The sequence below is a fragment of the Sciurus carolinensis genome, chromosome 8, assembly GCF_902686445.1.
Source record: "Sciurus carolinensis chromosome 8, mSciCar1.2, whole genome shotgun sequence".
NCBI classification, from domain to species: Eukaryota; Metazoa; Chordata; class Mammalia; order Rodentia; family Sciuridae; genus Sciurus; species Sciurus carolinensis.
This window is the reverse complement of record NC_062220.1, coordinates 143,011,864-143,036,882: the sequence shown is the minus strand read 5'-3', so window position 1 is coordinate 143,036,882 and position 25,019 is coordinate 143,011,864. Positions and strand designations below refer to the sequence as shown.

Genomic DNA, 25,019 nt, shown 5'->3' with positions numbered 1-25,019 from the left:
CAAGGACGTGGGTGGGGATGGGGCTGCCCAGACACCAGAGCTCAGGGAACAGAAGGGAAGTCGGGAGGAGCGGGGGGAGGAACACGCCGGGCCAGGCCACGCCTGTGCTGTGGGCCGGGGAGCCCAGACAGTGGGAGGTCCTAGGTCCTGGCTGTGCCCGCGGACCTTGCAGCCTGGGCTGTGGGGTCCCAGCCAGGCCTGACTTGCTGGATCCTGCGTAGAGACCTAAGTTGCAAACTGCAATCCCACTGGACTGTCCATGCCCTGTGGGCTGTTGGCCGCCTGAGTGTCCCACCTATCGTCTGGGGCCACATGGAAGCACCAGGGCAGGGTCCACCAGGACCCGCCACCACGCCTGTCCTCTGCTCCTGCACAGCCCCCAGGGCCCTGCGGGAGCCCTGGCTGGAGACAGCAGCCTGCAGAGACTCCAGCAGGCCACACGCTTCCAAGGAGTCCGGGTCTGAGGCTGGTCCACGCCAGGAGGCAGTGAGGCCTGAGGACAGCAGTTTAATTGTCCAATAATAAGTGAGGGAGCCTTCCGGGAGGCAGGAGAGGACAGCAGCCAGGATCCTAGAGTCACCAAAACCACACCGCTGCTGGCCAGGTGTGGGCAGGGCCATAACGATCTTATGCTAGTTGAGGTCCAGTGAGACGACTGACCAGGGCAGGGAGGGAAAACAATCACATCTGCTTGTGGGAGTTGCCTGAGTGGGGCCTTCATGGGGCTGGAGCTGGGTGTGGCCGCCCTGGGGTGGCTCACCCTGGTGTGGGCATGGACAGGCCTCAGGCCCATGGGAAGGGGCTGAGACATGAACCCTGAGGCTGCCCTACCACCTCTGCTGTGCAGTCTTGGGCAAGCCCTTGCCCTTTCTGTGCCTTAGTTTATGCTTCTGTAAAACAGGGACAAAAGCCTATTTACAGGGATGTTGTATGGCTTAGATGAGGGAGTACACGCAAGTCACTGTAAGTGTTGGATCGGAGTCAGTACAGTCTAGATGTGTGATGGTACTGTCCTCACCTCCATCGTCACCATCACCACCACCTCCATCACCATCACCACCACCTCCATCACCATCACCACCACCTCCATCACCATCACCACCACCTCCATCACCATTACCACCACCTCCATCACCATTACCACCACCTCCACCTCCATCACCACCACTACCATCACACCACCTCCATCACCATCACCACCACCTCCATCACCATCATCACCACCTCCATCACCATTACCACCACCTCCACCTCCATCACCACCACTACCATCACACCACCTCCATCACCATCACCACCACCTCCATCACCATTGCCACCACCTCTGCCTCCATCACCACCACCTCCATCACCACCACCATCACCATCATCTCCACCTCCATCACCATCACCACCACCACCTCCATCAGCATCATCACCACCTCCATCACCTTCACCATCACCTCCATCACCACCATCACCACCACCTCCACCTCCATCACCACCACCTCCACCTCCACCTCCACCTCCACCTCCACCTCCATCACCACCAAGTAAGAGCAGGTGAGGCCTGGGGGCATCTGGGTAGGGGGAGAATGAGGCCACCCAGCCCATGGGGCTCCCCCATCCCCTGCTGATAACAGGTGCAGAGGGGCTCGCCTTCATTATGTGACACTATCATCACCACACCTCCACCTCCACCACCGTCATCTCCATCATCACACCACCTCCTCTACTCCACCCCTGCCCCTTCCCACCTGTCGCTGCCTCCACCTTCTGTCCAGGTGGGGCTTTGCTCTGTGCAGGCAGGGCCACACTCATTTGTGGTGCAGCCTGCGGTGCAGTCGAGCAACCTGGCTAACACCAGGAGCCAGCGCAGGGCGGCCCCAGGGAGGCAGACACTGAGCTTAAGCCTGCGCGAAAGGTTCTGACCAGGCTGCGTGATGGCTCTAGCATCTGGGGTCACGAGGAAGAGGCACTCTCTGTCCTGCACTCTCTCTGGGATCACTAGCAGCTGGAGGCCAGGGAGACGCATGCGCACTGCCTCCCGGTGGCCTGGGGTTGGGCGGCTGGGTGGAGGTGGAGCTGCGGCCATACTCCACATGCTTGCTCACTGGGCACTGGCCCCCCTTACAGAGGAGCAGGGACACTGGGATGGCAAGGAACTCACTATGCCACAGGGTCAGCCCCAGGGCTGGGAGCCGAGCCCGGGCCCCAGAGCTGGGGTCTGGCTGCTGCCTGAGGGCAGCTCTTGCAGTGGTGATGGTGGTGAGGAGGGAGCCCTCCTAATGCCCAGCAAAGGCCCCTCCTGGTCCCAGGTGCTGATGTCCTGAGCCCTCAGCCCTGAGGGGGCAGACACCAGGCAGGACGGCTGCCCTGATGTGGAGGGCTCCTCAGTAGGCCAGGCCGCCGAGGGAAGAGCAGCCCCAGGCTCCAGAATCCAGGCGTCTGCCTCTTGTGCCTCCAAGTGGTGTCCTCTAGAGGACCTGGCTCCAGAGGCAAGGTCAGGACGCACGCGAGGGGCAGGGAGGGACAGTGGGGAAGGAGGTGGCAAGGGATGTCCAGCAGGGTGAAGGGAGAGGCCTGTGGTGTGGGGGGCAGCTGGGAAAGGCCAGGCAGTCACTGAGAGCTGCAGGCTGGGTGTGCTGCCAGGAGAGGCCCGGCCGCTGGTCAGGAGGGGATGGGTGGGTGTACTCTGAGGTGACCAAAGGATCTGCTGACGGGTTAGACGCAGGCTTGAGTAAGAATGGACAGCCACCCGGGGAGTGGAGCATAGCAGCCGTAGGGAGGGAGAAGCAGAGGAGAGAAGCTGAAGGGAGGGGGAGATGAGCAGCGGACTGCAGTCAACTGGGATGGACCTGGGGCAGGACAGGGCGCAGGCTGTGGAGGTGGCCACCTGGGAAGGCTGGAAGGACAGGTGGAGAGGCCAGGAGCGGCGAGTGGGTGGCTGGCAGGGCTGCCGTGAGCCTCCGACCCCCACGCTCCCTAGCCGGCCACTTCTTGGGGTGTTCAGGCTTCGATGGAAACGGTCAGCACAGCCAGCAGCCCCAGGCGGGCAGGCGGGGAGGGGCTCGCCGGCAGCCTCTGGCCTGGGCCTTGGCGCGGCCTCTGCTGGCCCCTTGTTTGCGGGTGAGCACGGCAGTGGGGCACGTGGAGGCTGCACCTGGGGAGGGCACTGCCACCACCTCACACGCAGCACCGTGGGACACAGTGCCCTGTGGTGTCCAGCCCTGCCTGCTGGACGGGACCCCGCATGACATGTGGAGTCATTGCGCGCCTGCCCCCACCGCCCTACGAGGGCACACTGCCAGCACCACTCAGTTCTGGAATGTTCCGTGGCATTCACAGAACTGAGCACCTGCGTGGGATCAGGTGTTCCTCAAGCCCAGCTGTACTGAAAACTGCTTTGGCTGTCTGGACAGAATCGCCATGGGCAGTGGCTGGAGGCCACCCGGGAGAGCGAGCAGTGCCCAGCCTGGTCCCTCTCCGGCCGGGACCCTGCAGCTGGCCTGCCTGCCTCTCCACCAGGTGCACATGCTTCCATTTTGCTGCTGGCTGCAGGCCTGGGCCTCTACCCCACAGAGGGCAGTGGGCACAATCTCCCACCCCACTGTATACCCATGGTCTCCCAGAGCTGTCCACCTCGCTCCTGGACCCCAGCCGTGAAGCCCCGTGGACCACAGCCACACCCCTGCGCACAGGGCTGCTCCCTGCCGGGGGCTCTCAGGAAGACCCTGACCAAGCCAGGTGTGCCCCGTGTCTTCACCTGCTGGCCTCAGTCACCCAGGCTGCCCTCCCTGCGCTGCGGGCTGCACCTCGGGCCCTCTTAGTGCCTTTGCACGGCCCTGGCAGGTCCAGAAGGTGGACGAGCCAGAGTTGGGGAATGACAAGGGCGGCCGGCCCCGCAGGCTCGGACCTTCCGAGTCCACCAAAGCCATGCGTTCTCATGTCAGACTCGAGCACTAACTGCCTCGAGAACAACCGATCACCACAAAGGCTTGACCACAAGCACCGCGAACACCAGCCCTGGGGCATGCAGCACACGCCTGTCCCTCCCCTGCGCCACCCAGGCTCCAGCCAGCTTCCTGTCCCACGGTCACCCTCACCTAGGACAGCCACTGGCTGGGGCCACCTGACACCTTTCCTTTAGCTGGTCCTATACAAGTCCTGGGGCTCACTGGGGGTGCACAGGGTGGAGGGGGCAGCTGAGGACCCTGGGAGCCCCAAGTGCTGGGTTGGACTGAAACTGGTCCTGCTGACCCATCATGGCTCAAGACTTGTGGTCAGGGGAAGGACTGGCCACCTGGTGATGACAGGAAGCCACTGGAGCCCCAGGAAGGAAGGTGGGGGGGGCGGGGGTCCCTGGCTCAGGCCCCACAGGAGCGAGAGCTCTGTGGAGCATGCCCATCTCCTTGGTGACCCACTGCCCCATCCCAGGGCCAGAGGGAGGCTGGGGGCAGCTCCTCTGCGGGATCAGGACATGTGGCTCCAAGAGCTGCACCTGCCCCCCAGCCTGGGAGGTTGACCCCAAGGATCTGCCCCTCGTCCAAGGCAGAGCTGTCCGTCAGCCAGGAGCTGGTGGGGCCAGAGAGGTTTCTGGAGCTTGGGGAAGGGCAGGGGGCAGTGGCCTCCAAGAGGATTCTGAGTGAGTGGCGTGGCTGGGTTCAGAGGCGTGGCTGTGTGTGCGCCGTGACGGGGAGCAGGGCAGGGCTCCAGCCATGAGCCACCCACTACGTGGGGGCCCTGTGGTCTGCAGCACACCCTGGGGCAGCCTATCCAGAGCAGCAGACAAGGAAGCTGCGGGCACCTGCCAGGGGACAGGGCAGGAGAAAGGCGCAGGCAGCTGCCCTCTCCGGGGCACCCATCTGAGCTGGCTGGCCTGGGCAGCAGGGGCACTGTGCCCCTGGCTGGGCTCTAAGGGCATCTGCATCTGCCTTGGTCTCTAGTAACTCTCAGAGGTAGGTTACCCTGCCCAGGCCATGCTGCCCACCGTGGCCCCACCCCCTGCTGGCTGCCACCCCATTTCATGCCACACAGGGCAGAGGAGTCGCTGGCTGGCTAAGCTGTGGGTTGGGAGGGAGCCCTCCAGGCATGGGATGCGGGTTGGAGGGGCTGCTGGGCAGTCTGAAGGGTCACTTCCTATTTTGGGGGGCAGTGAGGACAGGAGGGAGCAAGACTCCCTCACTTGCAGGTCTGGTCTTCCTGGGGCAGGGTTAGTGCATGACACTGAGGTCTGTGCCTCAGTTTCCACATCTGCAGGTGGGGCAGAGCCTTAGCCACGGGATAGTGGCCGCTGTGAAGTGAGCCATGGTGAGGGGCGCTTCTCCAGGTGGTGTGAAGGGCAACGGGAGGTGGGCGTCCTGCCCACCAGTGCTCTCCTCAAACCACGCTCAGCCCCAGGTCCTCAGCACAGCCTGCGGCTCCAGGGGACGGTCCCCTCCCAGGTTTGGCAGGCCCGTCCACCCCTCTGTTGATGGCGCCTCCCCACAGGCACCTGCCCAGAGGTGAGCTGTGTGGCTGCACTGGGCGCAGAAGCCCGACCCTGGCCTGCACCACGTTGGCCAGGCAAGCTGGCCAGTCCCCTCCCCTCCTCGTCTAGCCCTGTGCCGAGTGGCCTTCCCCTCCCACTCACTCTCCTCCCACTGCCTACATCTTTGTCAGCAGACCCACCTCCGTGGTGTCCCCTGCCTCCACAGTGCCCTGTCCAGAGCCCGCTGCCTTGCCCTGCGCTGCGGCTGCGACCCTGCTCCGGTTTCCTCCGTGCAGCCCGGCCCCCTCGCGTCTGCTGCCTGGACGTGACCTCTGAAGGCTGGCTTCCTTGCCCTCTGCGTGGGGGAGAAGAGCCCCTGAGGCAGGGCCTCCTGCTGCTCTGAGGTGCCCCGACCCTGCTGCAGAGTCCAGGTGGTGGGTGATGGGAGGCAGAGCAGGCATAGGCAGGTGCTGCTGCCCCTGCGGTGGCCACTCCTCCAGCGCTCAGAGGTCAGGAGTGGGGGCTCTCCCAGCTCCGGGGATGCTGAGGAGCTTGCTGCCTTTGTACACATTATGGCTGCCCACAAGTGGCCCAAGGAGCCTGTGCTGAGCCTCAGAAACCTGCCTCCTACAGGCTCTGCTCTGGCCTTAGGCTGGCCCTCCTGGGGCCCCTGGCCTCCTTCCTGGCTGCTTGGACCCAGGTGAGGCAGGTGCTGCTTCCTCCTCCTCACCTGCAGACCCCGGCACAGTCCCTCCAACACTGTGTCAAAGTCCGAGCTCCACCTGGCCTGGCCTTGGCCCCTCTCAGTCCACCCCTGGGCCCTCTGGCTGACTGGGACCTCACCTCCAGGGCCTCCATCATGCCCCTCACCTCCCTCTGCCCCTCAACACTCGTGGGCTCCCCCTCTGCAGGCTGCTCTGGAGCTCCGCCCTCTGGAGCTGCCAATCGCCCGTCCCTGCACCGCTTCCTCCAGGGTAGCTGCTCCTGGCTTGGGGACCATCTCTGTGCTCATCCCCAGCCATGGTGACTGGCCACAGGAGACGCTGGACAAACACTGGCTGTTTTTCTTCTGGGGGCCATGGGCCACGCCCTGGCTGCAAGGGGGGCAGGCAGAAGAGGCTGCAGAGGTCTTGGTGGTGGTCTCGAGGACAGAGGAGGGGCGACCATGCAGGGCAGTGTGGCAGCTGCTTCCTTACTCTGGTGAGGGGCCTGGGTGACTGGGCGGTGCTGCTGTGTGGACTGTAGTTGGAGGGCAGCGGGGGGAGGCCCTGAGCCTCCTCAAGGCCAGGCTGGGCTCAAAGTCCAGTGCCTGCCTCACAGGTTGGCGGGCTGCTGCTCCCCCAGCCTGGCCACCTTCCCCTGGGGGTCTCTGCAGGAGCTGGGACCGAGCAGGCACCTCAGTGGAGGCCCCAGCCCTGCTCTGGAGGCGGCAGACCATCACACCCTTGGCTGCAAGCAACCGGATTAAGGAGGTCACTTTTTCAAGGCACCAACAGAGGCCTGATGGTGTGCAGGGAGGCAGGGCCGCTCTGGACACAAGCCACTGAGGGTGAGCAGCCGTGGGGACTGGCTGTGGACGAGAGTGGAGAATCAGCCCACTTAGAACAGGGTCTAGGAACCCAGGGTAGCTGACAAACATACCTTCCGCCTGGGGCAGGCCACGTGTGTGCTCCTGGTCATGAGAGCCAAGCTGTCTGAGAGGCCAGGAGCTCGCCTGCAGCACCCACAAACAGACACGGGACCCCGACACGCACCCAGGCCCAACAGGTGCCCACAGAAGCCCCGTGGACCCTCGTGACCCCTGAAGGTGAGGCAGGGCCAGGCCCTCAGATACGACAGAGGCATGCCAACACACAGGTGTACACAGAGGGCCACGCACGGGCAGCACGGACACCAGCCAGCCAGCCAGCCCGAGTGCATGAGGCCTAAGGCCCCTGTGGGGCTGCCCTGGGCCTGGGTCACAACTGCCCTGAACCTGCCGCCTGCCTTGGGCCCCGAGACCTGTGTGAGTGCACAGCACCGCGGCTCCGGCCGGGGCCCGGCCTGCTCCCAGCCCCTCTGCTGCACAGTCCATCCGGGTGGCTCCAGCTCCTCCACCTGGGACTATGGGGAAAGGGCACCTCTGAAGACGGGCTTGTCCAACTGGCTCCCACCCTCAACCCACATGCTGACTGGACAGGGGCTCACTGGTGCACTGAAGGCCTGCAGGGTCAGCGGTGGCCTCCTGTGCTCTGCATCAGGGGCTACCCTACACACAGCAGGACCCAGGACACACATGCCTGCACACCCAGGGCCTGTCTGCATGCACAGGCTTCATGTTCACACAGAGGGCCATCTGCAGACCGAGAGCCGCCTGGGCTCACTGCCTGGGGGAAACCCACAGCCTGCAGCAGGCTGACTTCCGCCCTGCCACCATCTGTCACTCCCAGGCAGCAGCTGTGGGGGGTTGAGCTGGAAGCAGCTGGCAAGTCAATCAGAGGCTCTTCAGAAACACTGAAAAGACACTGTTTGGGGGAAGCCTGGAAGACAAGCGGGTCCAGGAGCAAAGGAGTGGCCTGGGGGCTTGGGGCAGGAAGAGCCTGGCCACCTGGGGCCAGAGCTGGCTTGGCAACACGGGCCTGGAAGCCCTGGCCTCAAGGCAGGGCACCTCTCTGAGCTCGGGACCCGTCCTCATCCCAGCTGTGGCCACTGGCAGAACTTCTGTGCTGCCCCCAGGGACATGGGCACCTCCAGCTTAGGGCCTCAGTTCCAGGCACCCGACACTCTTCCTGTCCATGAGAACCGCACCCCTGGACATCTGGGGTGCAGCAGCAGGGCGCAGACCCACACTCCCTCTGCTGAGCCCCCCCAGACCCGGGATGGCTGGCTCCACATCCAACCACCTTGCCCGTCCTGGCGAATCCCACAGCTCTCGGCCTCCCCACCTACACAACAGGCTAAGCCTGCTGCCAGGACCGGCCAGCACAGCAGGGGCTTTGTGTATGCTCACGTTATGCCCAGCGTCTGCATGGCCCTGACCACAGCTGACCATGCCCTGTTCACTAGAGCTGTGGTACCTGGGGACACCTGGCCATGGTCCACTCACTGATGCTGTGGCACCTGGGGACACCTGGTCATGGCCCTGCTCACTGGAGCTGTGGCACCTGGGGACACCTGGACATGGCCCTGCTCACTGATGCTGTGGCACCTGGGGACACCCGGCCATGGCCCTGCTCACTGGAGCTGGGGCACCTGGGGACACCCGGCCATGGCCCTGCTCACTGATGCTGTGGCACCTGGGGACACCTGGACATGGCCCTGCTCACTGGAGCTGTGAGGTGGACACCTGGCCATGGCCCTGCTCACTGGAGCTGGGGCACCTGGGGACACCTGGACATGGCCCTGCTCACTGGAGCTGGGGCACCTGGGGACACCCGGCCATGACCCTGCTCACTGGAGCTGTGGCACCTGGGGACACCCGGCCATGGCCCTGCTCACTGGAGCTGGGGCACCTGGGGACACCCGGCCATGGCCCTGCTCACTGATGCTGTGGCACCTGGGGACACCTGGACATGGCCCTGCTCACTGGAGCTGTGAGGTGGACACCTGGCCATGGCCCTGCTCACTGGAGCTGTGGCACCTGGGGACACCCGGCCATGGCCCTGCTCACTGGAGCTGGGGCACCTGGGGACACCCGGCCATAGCCCTGCTCACTGGAGCTGGGGCACCTGGGGACACCCGGCCATGACCCTGTTCACTGGAGCTGTGGCACCTGGGGACACCCGGCCATGGCCCTGCTCACTGGAGCTGGGGCACCTGGGGACACCCGGCCATGGCCCTGCCTACTGGAGCTGTGGCACCTGGGGACACCTGGACACGGCCCACTCACTGGAGCTGTGGCACCTGGGGACACCTGGCCATGGCCCTGCTCACTGGAGCTGTGGCACCTGGGGACACCTGGCCATGGCCCTGCTCACTGACTTTATGGCACCGGGGGACACCTGGCCATGGCCCACTCACTGGAGCTGTTGCACCTGGGGACACCTGGACATGGCCCTGCTCACTGGAGCTGTGAGGTGGACACCTGGACATGGCCCACTCACTGGAGCTGTGGCACCTGGGGATACCTGGACATGGCCCTGCTCACTGATGCTGTGGCACCTGGGGACACCTGGTCATGGCCCTGCTCACTGGAGCTGTGGCACCTGGGGACACCTGGCCATGGCCCACTCACTGGAGCTGTTGCACCTGGGGACACCTGGACATGGCCCTGCTCACTGATGCTGTGGCACCTGGGGACACCTGGCCATGGCCCTGCTCACTGGAGCTGTGGCACCTGGGGACACCTGGCCATGGCCCTGCTCACTGACTTTATGGCACCGGGGGACACCTGGCCATGGCCCACTCACTGGAGCTGTTGCACCTGGGGACACCTGGACATGGCCCTGCTCACTGGAGCTGTGAGGTGGACACCTGGACATGGCCCACTCACTGGAGCTGTGGCACCTGGGGATACCTGGACATGGCCCTGCTCACTGATGCTGTGGCACCTGGGGACACCTGGTCATGGCCCTGCTCACTGGAGCTGTGGCACCTGGGGACACCTGGACATGGCCCTGCTCACTGATGCTGTGGCACCTGGGGACACCTGGACATGGCCCTGCTCACTGGAGCTGTGAGGTGGACACCTGGCCATGGCCCACTCACTGGAGCTGTGGCACCTGGGGACACCTGGCCATGGCCCTGCTCACTGATGCTGTGGCACCTGGGGACACCTGGTCATGGCCCTGCTCATTGGAGCTGTGGCACCTGGGGACACCTGGACATGGCCCTGCTCACTGATGCTGTGGCACCTGGGGACACCTGGACATGGCCCTGCTCACTGGAGCTGTGAGGTGGACACCTGGACATGGCCCACTCACTGGAGCTGTGGCACCTGGGATACCTGGACATGGCCCTGCTCACTGATGCTGTGGCACCTGGGGACACCTGGTCATGGCCCTGCTCACTGGAGCTGTGGCACCTGGGGACACCTGGCCATGGCCCACTCACTGGAGCTGTTGCACCTGGGGACACCTGGACATGGCCCTGCTCACTGATGCTGTGGCACCTGGGGACACCTGGCCATGGCCCTGCTCACTGGAGCTGTGGCACCTGGGGACACCTGGCCATGGCCCTGCTCACTGACTTTATGGCACCGGGGGACACCTGGCCATGGCCCACTCACTGGAGCTGTTGCACCTGGGGACACCTGGACATGGCCCTGCTCACTGGAGCTGTGAGGTGGACACCTGGACATGGCCCACTCACTGGAGCTGTGGCACCTGGGGATACCTGGACATGGCCCTGCTCACTGATGCTGTGGCACCTGGGGACACCTGGTCATGGCCCTGCTCACTGGAGCTGTGGCACCTGGGGACACCTGGACATGGCCCTGCTCACTGATGCTGTGGCACCTGGGGACACCTGGACATGGCCCTGCTCACTGGAGCTGTGAGGTGGACACCTGGCCATGGCCCACTCACTGGAGCTGTGGCACCTGGGGACACCTGGCCATGGCCCTGCTCACTGATGCTGTGGCACCTGGGGACACCTGGTCATGGCCCTGCTCATTGGAGCTGTGGCACCTGGGGACACCTGGACATGGCCCTGCTCACTGATGCTGTGGCACCTGGGGACACCTGGACATGGCCCTGCTCACTGGAGCTGTGGCACCTGGGGACACCTTGCCATGGCCCACTCACTGGAGCTGTTGCACCTGGGGACACCTGGACATGGCCCTGCTCACTGATGCTGTGGCACCTGGGGACACCTGGCCATGGCCCTGCTCACTGGAGCTGTGGCACCTGGGGACACCTGGCCATGGCCCTGCTCACTGACTTTATGGCACCGGGGGACACCTGGCCATGGTCCACTCACTGGAGCTGTTGCACCTGGGGACACCTGGACATGGCCCTGCTCACTGGAGCTGTGAGGTGGACACCTGGACATGGCCCACTCACTGGAGCTGTGGCACCTGGGGATACCTGGACATGGCCCTGCTCACTGATGCTGTGGCACCTGGGGACACCTGGTCATGGCCCTGCTCACTGGAGCTGTGGCACCTGGGGACACCTGGACATGGCCCTGCTCACTGGAGCTGTGGCACCTGGGGACACCTGGACATGGCCCTGCTCACTGGAGCTGTGGCACCTGGGGACACCTGGACATGGCCCTGCTCACTGGAGCTGTGGCACCTGGGGACACCTGGACATGGCCCTGCTCACTGGAGCTGTGGCACCTGGGGATACCTGGACATGGCCCTGCTCACTGATGCTGTGGCACCTGGGGACACCTGGACATGGCCCTGCTCACTGGAGCTGTGAGGTGGACACCTGGCCATGGCCCACTCACTGGAGCTGTGGCACCTGGGGACACCTGGCCATGGCCCTGCTCACTGATGCTGTGGCACCTGGGGACACCTGGTCATGGCCCTGCTCATTGGAGCTGTGGCACCTGGGGACACCTGGACATGGCCCTGCTCACTGATGCTGTGGCACCTGGGGACACCTGGACATGGCCCTGCTCACTGATGCTGTGGCACCTGGGGACACCTGGCCACGGCCCTGCTCACTGGAGCTGTGAGGTGGACATCTGGCCATGGCCCACTCACTGGAGCTGTGAGGTGGACACCTGGCCACAGCCCACTCACTGGAGTTGTGAGGCGGACACTTGGCCATGGCCCTGCTCACTAGAGCTGTGAGGCGGACACCTGGCTACAGCCTCGCTGACTCCTGTCCCCTCCAGGTCCTGCGGAAGTCCAGCAGGGAGCTGTGGGTGCTGTCTGAGTAGTCACAGGGTGGATGATGCAGCCGGGGGTTGAGGGGCTGCAGAGGCTGCGGGGTGAGGCGCAGGCTGCGGAGTCTCAGGTGGCTCTGAGGAGCTCTGGCTCTAGGTCACTGACTTCCTCCAGACGCTCGGGGAGCTGAGTGAGCCAGGAGGAGGGGCAGGGGCAGTCAAGGGCTGGCCCGCCAGCACTGCCAGCCGGGTCATGAGATGGGGTGCGTTTGCACGTGCTTGTTGCCCCCCAGGGCCCCGCCCCTCCGCGGCTGGCCACAGGTGGCACCAGCTCCCAGCACACGTCTGTGTCCAGCTGTGCGTGCTGCGCCTCTGCTCCAGTGGGGGCCCTGCAGGCAGCGCCCCTCATGGGGGTCCCCAGGGCATGTGCACCCCCCGCCCACCCACGCGGTCAGGGCCAGAAGCAGAACCCAGGGCAGTGGGGTCTGGGTTGTGGGAGCCATTGGGCAGGTGTGCTGGGCAGCTCTGTGGCCAGGCCACCTGGCAGGGAGTTGGGGAGAGACTTACGGAGTAGCCTCTCCCGGATGCGGCCTGCGCTGAGCTCTGCGAAGGAAGAAAGGACCGTCAGAGACGGGCTGGGCGCCTCCTCCCAGGGCCACCGCCCCCTGGGGACTGGTCCCCAGACCCTGCCTGGCAGGACCACAAGGACTTGCTGCAGAGGGGAAGACAGAGCTGAGTGCCGGCCAGTCCCAGGCGGGAGACACCGCAGAGGCCTTCCTAGGAGCAGCATGCCCGGCTGGGCACTGTGGCCACACCAGGACAGAGCTGTGGGGTCCCTGCAGCCTGTGCAGGCCTCCCATAGTCCCCAGGGAGGGGCTGCCCCCAGGAAGGCAGAGGGGCTCAGAGCTGTGCTTAGAAGGAGGCGTGGGTGGCTGAGACCCTGTGTGGGGAGGTTAGGGGTCAGGAGGAGGACCCGCAGAGGGGGAGGGGGCAGCATGCCCAGCTGCTGTCCCCCCTTTCCTCAAACCAACCCCAGCCCCCACTGCAGAGCGGGGAGGAGCGACGCTCTCCCAGACAGCCTGACCCCACGGCTGACGGGCAGGGGCCTACGTGGCCCTGAGCTTCCAGGTGCAGGTGCGCTGTCTCCACTCACCCTGGGCTGGCAATCGGAGGAACAGCTGACTGGGCAGCCCTGTGGCTCCAGACCATGCCAGCCCACAAGACAGGGAGCCTGCCCTTACGCTTCCCTCCACGCCTGCAGGCACCCCAGGCCCCGCGAAGAGGTCATGAGGCACGACCCATTCCACTTAGTCCTGGGAGAGGGGACCTGCCACCGGAACCACTCTAGGAACTAGGGGAGGGGTGGTGGCCCTGGGTGGTGGCCCCTCTGTCTCCTCCCCAGGCCCTGACTGGGGCTCATCCCATCGCCGGCAGAAGCAAGTCTGAGCCCCAAGCCTCAGGGACCCCGGCCACCGTGGCTGCACCCACCAGCCATCCCTGAGCCAGCTCCAGGGCCACTTGAATCAGCTGGCCACCCCCAGGGACCCGAGGCCCAAGGCCTGGCCGTCTGGGACGCTGAAGGGTCATCCCAGTCAGGCCACCGTGCACCACCCTTGCGGTGCATATGAGGCACTTGGGGACTGGGGTCAGAAGGCTGGACCCCGGCCCAGCCTGCTCAGCGTGGGGCACCCTGGCCTCCTGGGACATGGGGAGTCATGCTGGTGGCCACGTGGTATTCCTAGCTGTCTTCCCACAGTGCTCCTGTGGAGATGTCCTGAGTGGAAGTTGCTTCTGTGAAGCAAACCTGCAGTGCCCACAGCCAGCCCAGAGCCCGTGAAGGGAGCCCAGGCGGTGCCAGGCACTCACGTCGCTGAGCTGGTCCCGGGGGCTGCTCTGCCGGGAGCAGCTGGCTTCAAGGACACCGTCGTCATCACTGTTGCGGTCATCCCCTCTGGACACGGCAACCTTCATCTGGGGACAGGGAGAGACAGTCTCAGGCAAATATACACCCAAGTCCATTTGCACCAGGGCCTCCCTGGCCTCTGCAACTGATTCAGGACCCACACCCCAGCCCGAGGGCCTTCTGGGTCGCTGGGGCTGGCTCAGGGGCAGTGATGCTTCCTCCTGAGCTGAGGGCCTGGGGCCTGAGGGGGACAGCAGGAGGGCAGAGCACTGCAGACAGGACACCTGCGGTGGCCTTCCTAGGAGGAGCAGACGGTACAGAGCACACCCGAGTCACTATGGACTCCAACCTGCTTGAGTTGCCGACTCAGGGCATCCCTTGGGGTCCCTGCCCACGTCCTGGCCCTGGCCAAGCAGGAAACTAGTCAGGAGGCCCCAAGATGCCCCCACCCAGGGCCCTGCAGCGGGCACAGTGGCTCCCTGGCTGCGTGTTCCTGGGCCTCTGTGGCTCTGTGTGCTATCTGCAAGTCAGGGACTGGCCACGCTCTGGCCCAGGTGGGGCCCTGCTTGCCTGCCCTGGTAGCCTGAGGGGAAGGACGTCCATCCCCTGTCCGCAGGTGGGACCTGCGGGCCAGAGGGGCGAGTGCCTGCCCTAGGGGGTGGAGCCACAGCCAGTCCAGGCACTCTCCAGAGGTGAGGCCACAGGGCACACGGCGAGGGACGCGGCAGGGGCCGCCTCACTCCAGCGCTCGGCCTCCTGGGGCCTGCGCCCCAGGGTCCAGCACATCCCACACTGTGCAGTGGACGTGCCTGGGCTCCTCAGGAGCTCGCTGAGGTCACGGTCTCAGCCAGCACGCAGGACAGCATGGGGGGCACTTGGGACCAGGTGAACGCCTGCCCGCCTGCCCCAGGCCACTGGGGTGGACTGCACCAGATCACAAGAGCATGCCAGCCCCAGAGACCCATCCCAGGCCAGCTGGGGCTCGGCCAGGAACGCCCCTGCCCCAGCTGACCCCCGAGAGCCCCAGGCCTCTGAGTCCAAGGTACCTGGCCAATAGCGCCAACGCCAAGAGAGGAGCCAGCCTGGCTCACAGTCGGACGGCCACATGGGCCCCTCACCCAGCACCCCTGGGCCCCCGGGCAAGGCCCCAGTGTCCCCATGGGGCAGAGGACGGGGTCCAGATGGAGGGCTGCCTGCAGCTGAGTCTGGGCCAGCACCAAGGGTCCACCAGTGTCCCTGTCACCACCTGCAGGGCCACCCCATGAGGGCGTCTTCCCTCTGTACCCATGGCCAGTCTCGCCACCTGTGGTGCTGGGCTCAGAGCCTTCCTGTCACCTGCCCCTGTGTCACCCTGACCTTCTAGAAGCACAGGTTCCCAACCAGAGTGCTGATGATCCTAGGGAGTGGTCTGAGGCAGCTTCGGCTGGAGCAGCCCTGAGCACCAGGCATCACCCTCTGAGCCCTATACTCACTGCTGGGGACAGCAGCTCAGGGTTGGCTCAGGGCAGACCACGGAGACAAAGGCTGGACCCAAAGACCCTACAGGGACCCTGGCATAGGGTTGCCAAGTATAACTGCATGTGTCGTCCACTGCACAAGGACATCCAGTCATGGAGGGGAATAGGAGAGCTGAAATACACAACCACATAGCAGAAAAATCACAAGACAGGCCACCACTTCCTGCTTCACACATGCATACAGAGGCCACAAACAGGGCACCACAGTGAGTACCTCACCCTGACTCTATCATGGACCCCTGAAGAAAGGGTGGGTTGGGGTCTGTCACCCTTTCTTGGGTGGACTTTCTTGGGTTTTTAGCTCTGAAAGTCCCATAGAGTTGAGACCTACGTCCTGGGAATCAACCACAGACAGCTGTCACCTACTTTTGTCACTAAGCAGGAGTTGTTCCTGCCTGCTTCTTAGCTGCTCAGAGAAGTGGCTTCTGCCAGATAGCAAGGGACGCCAAGCCTCCATCTCTAGTAGGAGCTGAGGGACAAGACAGAGCTCTTGGACAGCCCTGGGTGGGGCCAGAGAGCAAGGGACGCCAGGCCTCCATCTCCAGTAGGAGCTGAGGGACAAGACAGAGCTCCTGGACAGCCCTGGGTGGGGCCAGAGGTCTGGGGCCAGAGGGTGCCCATTAGCCCTGGGAGGGCAAGTGGGAGCCTCTGTACCTATGTACACCTTGGAGCTTCAACCCAGCCACTTGTTCATCCACCCTTCCAGCAGCTCATTTGGCTAACCAAGAAGGCAACCAGCCAAGCAGCCAACCAACCAGCAGGACAGTCAACCAACTAGCCAGCCAACCAACCAGCAGGCCAGCCCCCCAGTCAGCCAGCAAGCCGGTCAACCAATCATCTAACCATCCATCCACCACCCACCCAGCCAGCACTCGGAATTCCCGTGTGCTCGGCAGAGACCATGACAGATGTGTCCCTCTCCTCTTCAAGCCCATGAGGGCACATCTCCAGTAAGTACAAGGGACAGCATGGCTGGGCACAGTGGCCACGCCTGTGATCCCAGTGACTCAGGAGGCTGAGGAAGGAGGACCTCAAGTTCAAGGACAGCCTGGATAACTTAGTGAGACCTTGTTCAAAAATAAAACATATAAAAAGGGCTGGGATGTGGCTTGGTGGCAGAGCAGCCTGGGCTTGTGCCCAGTGGTGGGGCAGCACACACAGTGCTGAGGGAAAGCAGCAGAGTGGGAGGGGTCCCAGGAAGGCCCGCTCCATGAGGCCTGTGGCTGGCCCCAGCAGGGCTCTGGCCAGCATACTGTCTGTTCTGACACCTTGGTCACCATGATGGACACTGCCGGTCCAGCGAAGAGTCTGGGCAGTTTACTTGCAACCCAGGGCTCTGGGGCAGGTCTGGGTGCACACACTTGAGGGAAACCCCAGCAGGTCTGCCTGGCCACAGTGCAGAGGCTCAGCACTGCCTGGACCATCCAGGAGGTCTGGGGCTTGGCAGGACACGGCCGCCTGGGCGCCTGGCCCTGCCCCTGCAGTCCCTCGGGTCTATGAGGCCGCCTCCCAGATCTGCGGCCCTGCTCAAGGCCTGGAGCTCAGCCTCCTGCAGCCCCACCCGGGGAAGGAGGGGCTGCCCTGTCCTCCAGGCAGCCTGACCTCTGCCACGCGCCCTGCCTGGCAGGTGAGGTGCTGGACGGGGCCTCCCCAGCCCTCTGCAGGTGTCAGAGAGGCCCTGGACCTAGGAACCGCTCTAAGAAGGCCGTGACGTCTGCAACTTCCCCAGAGGTTCAGAGGCGGCATGTGAGCGCGAGGGCGGAGGGCGGAGGCCGCCACAGCGCACCCCCAGGAGCCCTGGGAGCCTGTTCCTCAGCCGAGAGCCTCCCTGGGGGTGCAGGAGTGTGGGGGCTCGGGAGGGGTGGAAGGGTCCTGGGGAGGCCTGGGAGGGAAGCACTCCAGGGACGAGAGACCGGAAGTCAGGCGGTCTCTGGAGAGAGGCCAGCACACTTCCTGGAGCTCCAATCGCCTAGTGACACCAACATGACTTCGTGTGACAACCTGGCACTGACCACCTCCCAGCCGGAGCTCGGTGGGGCAGTGGAGGCCCAGGCTACGTCCCTGGCCCCAGCAGCTGTGGCAGTGCAGCCCACGGGGGCACAGGAGACCCGCAGGTCCACGGGGACCTGTGCAGACCTGCTGGTGCCTGGGGTGTGAACGTGCCACCAGCCGGGCCTGCAGGGCGAGCCTCAGGGCCCCGGCACACTGGACACCGTGGGGACGGGGGCCGTGCAGACCCCACCAAGTCCTGGGGTGGGAGGGGCACTGACTCCCCCAGCAGGACAAGGGCCAGGCCGCGCTGTGTGGCATGAGCCAGCCTGGCGGAGGGGCCTGCAGGGGGCACCTGCCCTTCCTGCATGAGCCCGAGCGGGCAGTTCAGCATGCACAGACTTCCGGAACACTCCAGGTGGGCTGGGAAACGGCCCTCTTCAAGAGCAGACACCCTTCCCGGCACTTCCTGGCCCCAGCTCAGGCTGCTCTCGAGGAAGCGTCTGCCCGCTGGCCAGGTTCTCCCTCCCCAGGCAGGAAATGAGTTTCCATGGGGGCACTCAGACTGCTGGGGCCCGGTGCAGCTGGTCTGCCCAGGGCTCGGGGCCCTTAAGCAAACCTGCTGCTTAGAAGGGCACAGGAAGAGGGTCCCAGCAGCGAGCCCAGCAGCGAGCCCAGGCACCGGCAGAAGATAGCAAGCCCCTAACACACACCATCAGACCCACAGACAAGCACACACTGGGGCACGTGCTGTTACATATGTGCCCCAACGCACCCATGAAGACTTTGCACACCTCACTGACTCCACACCCCAGAAGCTACCCAGACATCTGCCCTCAAGCTCTCGTGTACCCTGAAGGGGGAAAACACGGGCCTCACCGGCCCCCAGGCTCCCTTTGTGCAGACCATGCAGACACACAGGACAGTGGGCACCGTGACCCTGAAGCAGTGCATCACCTGAACAGTTGTGCAAGACAGCCCTGGTGAGATCACCCCACGGAGACGCCATCCTCCAGTAGAAACAGCTGGGCATATGGCCCATCCAGTCTCTGTACTTGCAGCCCAGGAGCAAGGGTGGGGCAGCCTGTTCCTTGTGTTGAGGGTGCGGGTGGGGCTGCCTGGCTGCTGAGCTGGGCCACTGTCCAAGCAGGAAACCAGAACCTGAGCCCCAGAGCCAATGCTAGATTCCCTCGCGGAAACCAGCACGGGCCCAGGTGCCTCCATGGGTGTGCACAGCTGGAACTGGCTGCAGCCTCAGAGGCAGGCTCCTGGCCTGAGGCCCTGCCCCCAAGCCCTCAGGGCACTGGCTTGGCAGGCATCCCCGCTCCAGGGCCCCTCCAGGGATCAGACACCCTGAGTCTGGCCTGGAGCCTTGCCCAAGCTCCCCAGGTGACTCGAGTCACCCCAAGGTCAAGACACCACCTAGTGACAATGTGGCCCAGGTCCAGCACTGGCCCTGGCCCTGAAGAGGTGCAGCTGTGCTCAGGCGTGGGTGCTCCCAGGCCCCGTGGAGGCCACCAGCTCAGTGCAGGGGATCCTGGCCCGAGTGACCTTTGCCCCCTCAGTCATGGCTCCTCTTGCGCCCACAGAACCCTGAGTGAAGGGCCCCAGGCCCTCCGGGGCCTCCATCCCACAGGCTGCAGCCCAGCCCTGCTGGAGGGCCTTAGATGTGTCTCCAGGCCCCGCTGCCCTGGGCCCTGTCCACTGGCCCTCTCCACGCTCGCCCAGCCGTCCCTCAGGCTTGGCGAGTGCAGTACCCCCGCTCCATGCCTGCCTTCAAGGTGACAGCCTGGGTGTGCCTGACCAGGAAGGGGTCTGCTTGCAGCCACCTGGTCTGCCCCCAGCCCTGCTCCTTTGCCCACCTGACACCAGTGCATCGGACACCATTGGTTACACGGGTCCCCGGACATGGCCAGTGCCCACCCGTGCCTGGCAGAGCGGGAAGCAGCATGCTTGGGAACTTTTATTTCCATTGCACCGCAGACCAGGAAGGAGTGTGTAGCCCAGTACTTGCAGACGGTCTCCATGTGCAGGGAAGGGCCTGATATGCCTTGGCAAGCCCAGTCTGGGAGGGGACTCAGCACACACAGCAGAGGTGGGGACGCTGAGCCTTGCGGGGCTACCGAGGGCCCCAACCTACCCACTGCCCCACAAGGCTGCCTTGTAGCCATGGGGGCCCCTGCGCACGACCCAGGGTTGGTGGAGTTGGGGCTGATGGGTGGGGCAGCACCCTGAAGCCTGGCACAGAGCCACCCTGAAGGTGTCAGTCACACATCTGTGGAATGGGCACTCTCAGGGAGGGGAGGCAGCGCTGCCCAGCCCTGTGTCAGCAAAGGCCCCTTGCGTGGGTCCACAGCTTCTCAGGTTAGCACAGGCTGCCCTTCCGGAGGCCCTCCTGAGCACCACACACACTGCCAGTCCTGGAGGGAAGAGGGGCTGTGCCAGTCTGACCCTGGTGTCCTCAGGAAGGCGCTGGGGGCATGGTGGCCAGCCTGTGGTGCTGAGGGAGGCATGGGAGCCCATGGGGTGGCCCAGTGGTGAGGTCCTGGAGGCATGTCCTGCTGGGGCTAATGGGACCCTGGCCCCTTTCTGATTGTCCTCACTTCCTGCCGCCACAAGGTGGACAGTCCTCCTCTGCTGTGATACACTGTGCTGCCTCAGGCCCAAAGCCACAGGGTCAGGTGACATGGACTAAAACCTGTCATCCCTAGGAGCTGATCATCTCAGGGACTTCAGCACAGCCACACAAAGCTAACAGACTGCTCGATGGCCTCTCTCCTAATAGGCCGCAGCATGAAGGCACAGTGGGGCAGGGCTTGTGGTGTCTGGGGACAACCAAGTACCCCCAGAGAGTGTCTAGTCAGGAAGCGAGCTGCTGTCCCTGCATGCACCACCCTCTGCTGGGATTCCCGTGGCTAGGGAGGTAGTTGGGCAGACAGCAGTGAAGACGGGCAGGTGTGTGGACAGGTGGATGGACGAGAGGATGGACGGCTGAGTGAACAGGTGATGGGTGGACAGGTGGGTAAGTGGGTGGGCAAGTGAGTGGACGGGTGGATGGAGCTGGACAGCACGTGACAAGAGGAATGCTCTCCTAGGGGACATGTCCCCAGGAAGCTCTGGTGGCACATGAGTGAGCATGAGAAGGTGAGTCTGCCGCATCGTCTGCGGCTGTTCGCTGGAGAGGAGCCACGCCCCACCAAGAGCCTGCCTGGACTCAGGTTCGCTGTGCCGCCAGCGTGGAGTAGGGCCTGTGCCCAAGTCCTGAGTCTGTTGGGCTAAGTCTTGCTCTGGGGGTGTGCCCTCCAGCTGGGAGGCCAATGACCTCTTCAGCCACCACCACCTCCCTGCTGAACGGCCACAAGGGCTCCCAACAGCAAGGCGGTCTCTTCGGCTGTTCTGGCCTCCCCAGCACTACTGCCTTGCTAAGGCCAGGGGCTTCCCTCTGCCAGCACCCTCAGCCTTGCCTGCCCACATGCTTGCTGAGAGCCCTGCCCAGCAGCCATCATGCACAGGGTGGCCTCTGTCCTGCTGTCTTCGCAGTCAGAACTTAGCCTCGTGGCACCAGGAGCCTAGGACAGAGCCTGACAAAGAAGCTCTGAGCAGCAGAGCCAAGTGCACAGCCGTCCAGGCTGGACCCAGGCTGTGGGTGGAAGGTGCTGTGCCCCCAAGCTGGCTCACCCGAGGCTGCAGGGAGCAGGGGGGCATGGAGTCTACAGGCCCAGGTGCCAGTCTCCCTCCTGCTCCTGACAGGTGCTGCCCACGCTCACGGGATGTCCGTCCCCAGGCTGACTCAGGTCCCGTTGGCCTGTGTTAGGGACAGCTCCAACAGCAGTGAGCCAGCTGACAAGGACAAAGACAAGACCCTGGGGTCTGGACCTCAAACCAGCCAGGTGGTGCCAGAGGGAGGTCACAGAGTTCCTGTGACACTGGCCACACATAGCACCTTTCACCTGTCGTCTCAACAACCTGGAGACGACATGTTGCCACAAGTGCCCCACCTCACAGGTGAGGGAACTGAGACCCAGAAAGGGAAGCCACTCACCCAAGGCCCCGAGCGGGAGGAGGCAGTGCTGGGTCGTGTGAGCCCAGGCTGCACACTGGGCAGGGTCAGCCCCAGGAGGGTGGCCAGCCCTGGCTCACAGGTGGCTGGCAGCAGCAGACTTTGGCAGTATCTGCCAAGAGGGAGCAGGACAAGGTTGAGGGTCCCGCCCTCTCCTTAGCACCCAAGGCCCATGAAGTCCCCGATAGGCAGGGCATGAGAAGGCTGCAGGCTGGGTTCCCACGGAGGCAGGCACCCATCCTCGTGTTCAGGGCCAGCTAAGGGTCACCCGGGCCTGCTCACAATCCTCTTGACACCCGAGGAGGGCCCTTGTGACCCCACGACACAGTTGAAACCGAGGACCTGCCCACGGCCACAGAACCAGTTCCCTGGAGGCTCCACCCAGCCCAGCCCAGCTGCCCTCAGCAAGCAGAATCCCAGCACACGCAGCCATGCAGCCAACCGACAGCTGGGCCGCAGCAGCGTGGCTAGGTCGCGGTGGGGAGGGTCCTGGAGGGGGACCAGAAAGGCGCAAGAGTCCAAAGGGGAGTCAGGCCATGAGGACCCCACGGCACGGCCAGGAGACGACTTCGCCCTGAGAGAAGAGGGGGCTTCCAGAAAGCCTTTCAGAGGGTAGAACATGCTCTGGTGGGCTGCTGGGAGGACCCCAGGGCCTGCAGACAGGCTGGCAGGGGAAGCAGTCAGTTGGCTGCCCGAGGGCTTGACGCCACACAGGTTGCCTGGGCTTGGACCCTGGAGCAGCCACGGCTCACGGGATCAAGCCTGGGCAAATCCCCAGGCATCCTGGGTGCTGGTGGGGCTGAATGGGGTGTCGCCAAGCAGGGCAAATGGGCCAGAAGAGCCACAGGAGGCCCCGGGCTGGCAGGGAGGAGGAGTGGCAGGGTCACTGTCCAGTCACCATCTCCAGAGCCTGCAGGGACTAGCAACCTGGTCCTTTTCTCGGTCAACCTAGCTAGGGTTCTTCAGGATGGCCGATATTTTCAAAGAAGCCACTTTTGGCTTTGTTCTTTTTCTTTGGTACTGGGGACTGAACCCAAGGCTTCCCGTCTGCCAGGCACGTACTCCACCACTGAGCTGCACTGCCAGCCCTTCTTATTCTGAGCTGCCCAGGCTGGACCTTGGGATCCTCCTGGAATCGCAGGTGCGTGCCACTGCAGCTGGGCTTTTCCTGGACTCTGAAGGTGGAGCCTCAGGGCTCTGACTTCACACCTCTCCTCTCATCTATGGCACTTAAAGTGAATCTCCCTCTGAGTACCGCCTTGCTGTGTCCCTCGCACTTACACGTCCTGTTACAGTCTAGTGAAGTCCAGTTCAGGAGATCAGAAGAAGGCAGGGCTCTGCCTGGTGTGTGGGCACATGGAGTGGAGGTGATGTCCAGCTGCTGGCCCAATTGCCTACGCAGGTCCGAGGTTTGTCCACTGAGACAGGGAGAGAGATTTAGAAACGGGTGTACTCTGGTTTGTTGGTGCTGAGGCCTGGGGCCTGGCTAGTAGGCAAGGCCATGCTGGGCTCTGAGCACTTTGGACCACCCCCGGGGCACAGGAGCTACAAAACGAGGCAGCCAGGAAGCAGCAGGCATGGAGAATCCAGTTACACCACCTGGGGCCCCCACGCCTTTCTGGCAGCTGTGGCTCTAAGCCACATGTGGTCAGCAGTAGCACAAGAAGTGGAGCCAATGTCAGACCTGTGCCAGTTTCCTGGGACTCAAGACTAAAGAAAGAAAAACACAAGAATGCAAATATCTTGCTGCTAATTTTCATGCGGACAACAGGTTAAAAGGATGCCACTCTAAATACACAGGTAAAGACATTATTAGAGCTGGCTGGCTGTTCGCTCCTTAGAGTGGCTTCCAGAGCACGTAAAAACCCTACTTGTGGCGCGTGTGGCACTCCCATGGACAGTCCTGCCAAGCAAACTCTGGCCTGCCCTGGCCAGTGACCTTGACTCAGGAAGGCCAGGGGCCCACAGCCTGTGTTCCTGCTCCTGTCCACACACCATCCTGGGAGTGGCTCCTATCATGGCAACACCGGCTGGGCCAAGGCCCAGCAGCCTCTCCACCTGGTCAGTTTCAGCCCAGTCCCAATGGTCTGGGGACTAAGTTCTGCCACTGTGGCACTGGGGTCCTGGCCTCCTGGGGTCTCGGGCCAGGCCACGCTGCCTGCTTAGGTCCCCAGGTTCTCCCCTCACTCAGAAGCCTCTGCTGCAGGCCCAGGCCTCTGGCCCTCACGCTGCTGCCCCCTCTGCCACGGCACACCCCTGGCACACTGAAGGACGGAGTCAGGAGGATGACATGCAGCTAGAGGAGGCTGGCTCTGAGGTGTCTGGCCCAGTAAAGGAGCACATGGGAGCAGTCCTGCAGGTCATCTGCAGCACAAAGGGCAGGGCCGGGGGTGACTGAGCATCTGCCTGGAGCAGGGAGCCGGCTGGGGTGCCTCTGTGCTCGGGAGCAGCACAGGCAGGAGCGTGCGCCCACCTCCTGCAGGCAGGGAGGGGCTCTGACACCTGCAGTCACGGCCATCCCGCCCGTACTGACTTGACCTAAGTGGTTGAGTCCAAGGTTCCCACATAGGGTCTGCCTTGTCTTAGGGGCACAGTGAACTGCTCCAGTCATTTTCTGGGAACCCACTGAAGACACCCCCAATAACAAACCACAGACTCGCTGTCTTCTGTCAAGGGCTCCGCAGGGACTCCACTAGCCTCCCCCACCCACCCCTTTCCCCACAGCACCTTGCCCGTGGCAGGGAGGGCCACATACATCTCCCAGTGCTGGGTGACTGAGGTTGATGGCCACTTGGACCCTGTGCCCAGGCTTCACCCAGCCTGCCCTCTCCAGATGGTTTCAGTTAGGCAGTTCAGATGCCCACTGATGCCCCAGACTCACCCCACCCACAACCTTCACGGTGGGCTGTGCCCACTGCCTTTGTAGCCCCCAGCACCAAGATCCCCCCACTCACCTAAGGGCCCACACCCAGCTGCAGGACAAGCAGTCCTGCCCAGCTCTGTCCTTTGGTCGGCGAGGCGGGTCCTGAATCTGCCACCAACATTTCAAAACTGCCAAATCCACAGAAAACCTGGGTCTCAGCTGCTCAGAAATGCCAGACGTGCTTGCAGGGAACCCGTGTTCTTCTAAGGACAGTGGTGGCATGGCGCCGGGGCTCCAGCAGCTCTGCCCTCCCTGTGCTGGGAGCTGGATCTGAGCCTTCCATGGGAGCTAGGCTCAGGCCCGGGCTGTGAGTCCTCTGGGCTCCAGGGGAGCCACAGGGTGCCAGCGCGGCTGGCTGCGGCCTCTGCCCTCCACCTGCAGTGCTGCTGCAGAACTGCGGCCCGAGAGGCCCTGGGGGCACG

General features: G+C 63.9%; 1 protein-coding gene across 8 annotated transcripts in view; it reads right to left on the bottom strand.

Moving 5' to 3' along the window:
* The window catches only part of Fbrsl1 (fibrosin like 1), a 67,042-nt gene that overhangs the window by 23,048 nt on the left and 18,975 nt on the right, over positions 1 to 25,019 (bottom strand). For 4 of the 8 annotated variants that reach the window (XM_047560016.1, XM_047560013.1, XM_047560014.1 and 1 more), the window contains exons 3-5: positions 14,072 to 14,176; positions 12,773 to 12,808; positions 7,091 to 7,552 (exon numbers count right to left, since the gene is read on the bottom strand). In XM_047560016.1, the coding sequence (XP_047415972.1) occupies positions 7,091 to 7,552; positions 12,773 to 12,808; positions 14,072 to 14,176 (603 nt within the window). Of the gene's footprint in view, positions 1 to 5,649; positions 5,805 to 7,090; positions 7,553 to 12,772; positions 12,809 to 14,071; positions 14,177 to 25,019 lie in introns of those variants that run through there. The other 4 variants (XM_047560017.1, XM_047560020.1, XM_047560021.1 and 1 more) reach the window with 2 other exon arrangements.